Consider the following 3,880-nt stretch of genomic DNA (forward strand, 5'->3'; position numbering starts at 1 on the left):
GAGGGACTATGTAAACTCTCTCTCAAAGAGAGGGCCTTAAAGCATAAATTTAATGTGTTGCCTCAACAAAACATATGGTTGAATGTTCAAATAAAAATCTTGTGGAAATAGCTAGATGTATGCTAAAGGCCAAAGATCTAAGCATTACTTTTTAGGCTGATGGTAGTTTTGAAATGCTCACTATTATAAGCATTTCTTAAACCAATAGCACCTAAAGGTAATTCTTATTGGTGTAAGCACTTTGAGTAATCGTTTTGGGATAACAACACCTAAAGATAGTAAAAAGAACTACATTTCACAATATTTACAACTATCAAAATTGATACACAACCTATTAAAACCGATGCAAATTCTAGCAAAAGCACTAACCATAATACTTTAAACAACCTCCATACTCGAAACCATTGGACAATAGCTTTGGGGGTAAAGAAGGTGCAATGACCATAGCCAAACACTTAACCTCATAATTTTCTTCTGGAATGTGGAGACACATCAAGCTACAGAGTGAGATAATGAAGAAGAGACACAAGAACACCCAATTGTAACATGCCTTGAGATATCTCCACCCCTTGAAGTCCTCATTATAGTCTCGAGACAATTAGCTACATTTGGATGCCCACGTACCTCACACATCCACAACATCCCATAGACCCAAGATTGGTGGAACTAGTCAAATTAGTACTTCCTTGCACTACTTAAGCATATGATTTATTACATTGGCATGCCTTGTTTATAAATAGCTCTTAGAGATGCAACTCTATGCATTTGTTATTATAGTTTTTGTACCTTCTTGGTCTCAAAGGTCATTTTGGTAAATCTCTCTCTCTCTCTCTCTCTCCACTTCGTTGTGCTATTGGGCTTTCTTTTGCATCAGCAATGTAAACATTTTTAATCAATGGTAGATACAAATTCAAACATTGCAAATACATAATCATAATGGGGGTGGAGTATGACAACCTTAACAAATTGTTAGGAACAGGACTTTCTTATTCATGGCCTCTATCGGCCACGGCATCGAGTGTGTAAACGCCATGGGCGTCCAAGGAGACCCTAAGCTCAATGCAGCACGAATGGGGGCCAGTAGATGTCGAGATCAACGCGGTACGTGAGGTTGAAGGTGGCGACGGCAACGGGGCTAATGGTGGCGGTGCCCTGGCTGAAGAGGAAGCTGCCGGTTCCGCCCACCATGGGGATGGGCGCCGGTTGCAGCGAGTTAACAAGCCCGGAGAAGGTAAGAGCCCCTTGGTACCGAGAGGTGTTGAGAGTGATGGTGAAAGAGTTGAAGAAGGTGAGGCCGTCGAAGGAGGTGGCGATGGAGGTGCCAGCGAAGGCACCAAGGAGGGTGGAGTTGGGCGTCGAAGCTTTCGTGAGGGGGTCGTTGAGGCAGAAGAGAGTGCCGAAGGGGGAGGCAGTGGGCGTATCGCCGCCAGGCAGGCCGTGGAGAATGATGAAGTCCGTTATGTTGAGGGAGTCGTGCACAAAAGCTTGGAAGCGCTTGTGCTTCATGCGATGGCTTGAGGGCTTGAATAAGGTGGCCGCCATAGCTGTAATATTAGAGAGCAGAACTATGACTGCCACTAGACCGGCAACCACCTTAATACAGGACGCCATAGATGATCGACGAGCGCACAGATGAGCTAATTAGGTAGGAACATCGTTGAGCAGCTTCTTATAACATTCGGATGTAATTAGTTTCTTTTCTGCTGCCGCCCTCCGTGTACCGTCGTTTAATGGCATTGCAAGATTCGCTTCGTTTCCCGAGGCATTTTAGTTGGTTGATTTTTTATTTTATTTTTGGGTTACACTATTTTTTTTTCTTTTTGTTTTCCCCACCCCTTTCGTGGAGTGTGTGGAGTCAACGGCCACGCCTTACCTACCCGGCATTTTTCTCTCGAGTTTCATAACAAAAGGGTATTCATGCAACCCTAGGAGGGGGAGTCCCTCGAGGAGAAGGGTTGTCGTCCTATCCACCTGGCTATTTTCTCTCGAGTTTCATAACAAAAGGGTATTTTCTCTCGAGTTTCATAACAAAAGGGTATTCATGTGACCAGTGCTCGAAAAAAACCCGGGTTTAGTGTAATATCACCTTCAAATTTTAAAAAATACCTGCAAATTTATAGTTTGAAGGTGCCAATACTTGCAAAATTTGAAAGAATATAGTATAAATACCTTCAAAAATAAAAAAACTCTTCATTGATAATTTCTTAATTTTATATGTAAAGGTTTTCTAATTTTTAAGAAAATAGTTTTTTTCGAGCACTACATGTGACCCCTGGGAGGGCGAGTTCGTTTGGGGAGAAAATTTGTCGTCTTATCCACCTAGCTATTTTCTCTCGAGTTTCATAACAAAAGGGTATTCATGCTACCCTTTCTCATTTGCACCCCCTCTTCAAAAAAAAGAAAAAATATATCTAAAGAAATGTAGACCCAAAATCAAAACGTAACTCCATAAATTTTTTTTTGAAAGCAGTGACCAAAATTTGTATGGACTCAAATTTAGTACGACAACTATGGAGAAAGTCAAATTTCACTCAAATATGTGACGTTTTTCATTCAGCATCTCATGACGCATTCTTCACAGTCTCATCAGTCCTTGCTTTCGCATAATTCTCAGTTCCAATCTTGAATGAGAGAAATGCATAAACTATAATGCTTTGGAAATGAGCAAGAGTTTTGTGTAATAAGAAGTGACACATTTCTATGAGAGAGAGACATGGAGAGGGAGAAAGCAGAGGCGTTGATGGAGCCATGGCCACGAAGCTCAACACAGCCGTGTGTGTGTGTGTGTGAGAGAGAGAGAGAGAGAGAGACACATGCACACACATAAAGTTCACTTTTCCTCCATAGTTAACCTATTTCTTTTTATTACAAGTATTTGAAACTCCACATAGCCTGATTTGCCACATGTCTATGCCCTCTCTTGCTGTAAATATTATCTATTTTGTATATAAAATAATTAAGTCTTTTAAATATAAAAAGTTACAAATTTGAACAAAATACTATTAGGGATTAATATATGGTTTTACATCATAATTTTATTTGTTATATGTGTTGAATCAATGATGAGAAATAAATCTAAATGTAAATTTTATCTAAAGTTTAATTTTTATGAGAATAGGTTGAAAAGATTCTCTTTTATTTTATTTAAATAAAAATATTAATATACATTATAATAATAAGAGAGCACATTTAAATAAATATGGATTAAGCACAAATACGCGCGCACACACAATCGTGCACATGCACATGACAAAGTTACTTATTTTGGATTGAATGAGTGTGTTTTTTGCTACCCATTTTGAGAATTTAGCTTTAAAGAATGACTACCTTGGCAAGGTAGAAGTGAGCAATTTTAATCAATATTGAGAGTGAAGGCACTTAGTTTTACTCAATATATTAAAAGTGGAGCCACTAAGATTTTCTAGGCTACTCAGCTACTAAGATTTTCTAGGCTACTCAGTTTCAATTACTTTGTTTTCCGCAATCCTCCAATCATACTTTGAAACCTTTTTAGAAATAGGGCTTGCATTTTGTGGGTCCCTTCAAACCTCTTGCATGTAATATTGGTGACAAAAATATTTTGGTATAGCTACTGATTACTGCACCAAATGCGTGGAAGATCATGCCTTGAGGGATAATGAGGCGAAATTAGTGGTGGTGGTGGCCAAGTTTTTGTATGAAATGATCATGACCAGTTAGGGTAGTTTGATAGAACACCATATGATCATCTATAAAAAGTCAACAGTGTATTACCCTCACGCAAATGGCCAGGAAGAACCTACCAATAAAATCCTCCAAAAAATATTGAAGAAGGTGGTTAATAAAAATCGGATGGATTGGGATCAGAAGCTTTATTCTTTCGTATGGGCTTTTCGAACAA

At 39.0% G+C, this 3,880-nt stretch overlaps 1 protein-coding gene across 1 annotated transcript; it reads right to left on the reverse strand.

Annotated features, from left to right (window-relative positions):
- Positions 1–1,056: 1,056 nt before the first annotated feature.
- On the reverse strand, positions 1,057–1,611 carry LOC147636885 (dirigent protein-like). The gene has a single exon (XM_086800981.1). The coding sequence runs from the start codon at positions 1,609–1,611 to the stop codon at positions 1,057–1,059; it is 555 nt and encodes a 184-aa protein (XP_086657107.1).
- Between the last annotated feature and the right edge of the window lie 2,269 nt (positions 1,612–3,880).

This window comes from Cibotium barometz, chromosome 7 (genome assembly GCF_041138505.1).
Source record: "Cibotium barometz isolate CiBa-2024 chromosome 7, ASM4113850v1, whole genome shotgun sequence".
NCBI classification, from domain to species: Eukaryota; Viridiplantae; Streptophyta; class Polypodiopsida; order Cyatheales; family Cibotiaceae; genus Cibotium; species Cibotium barometz.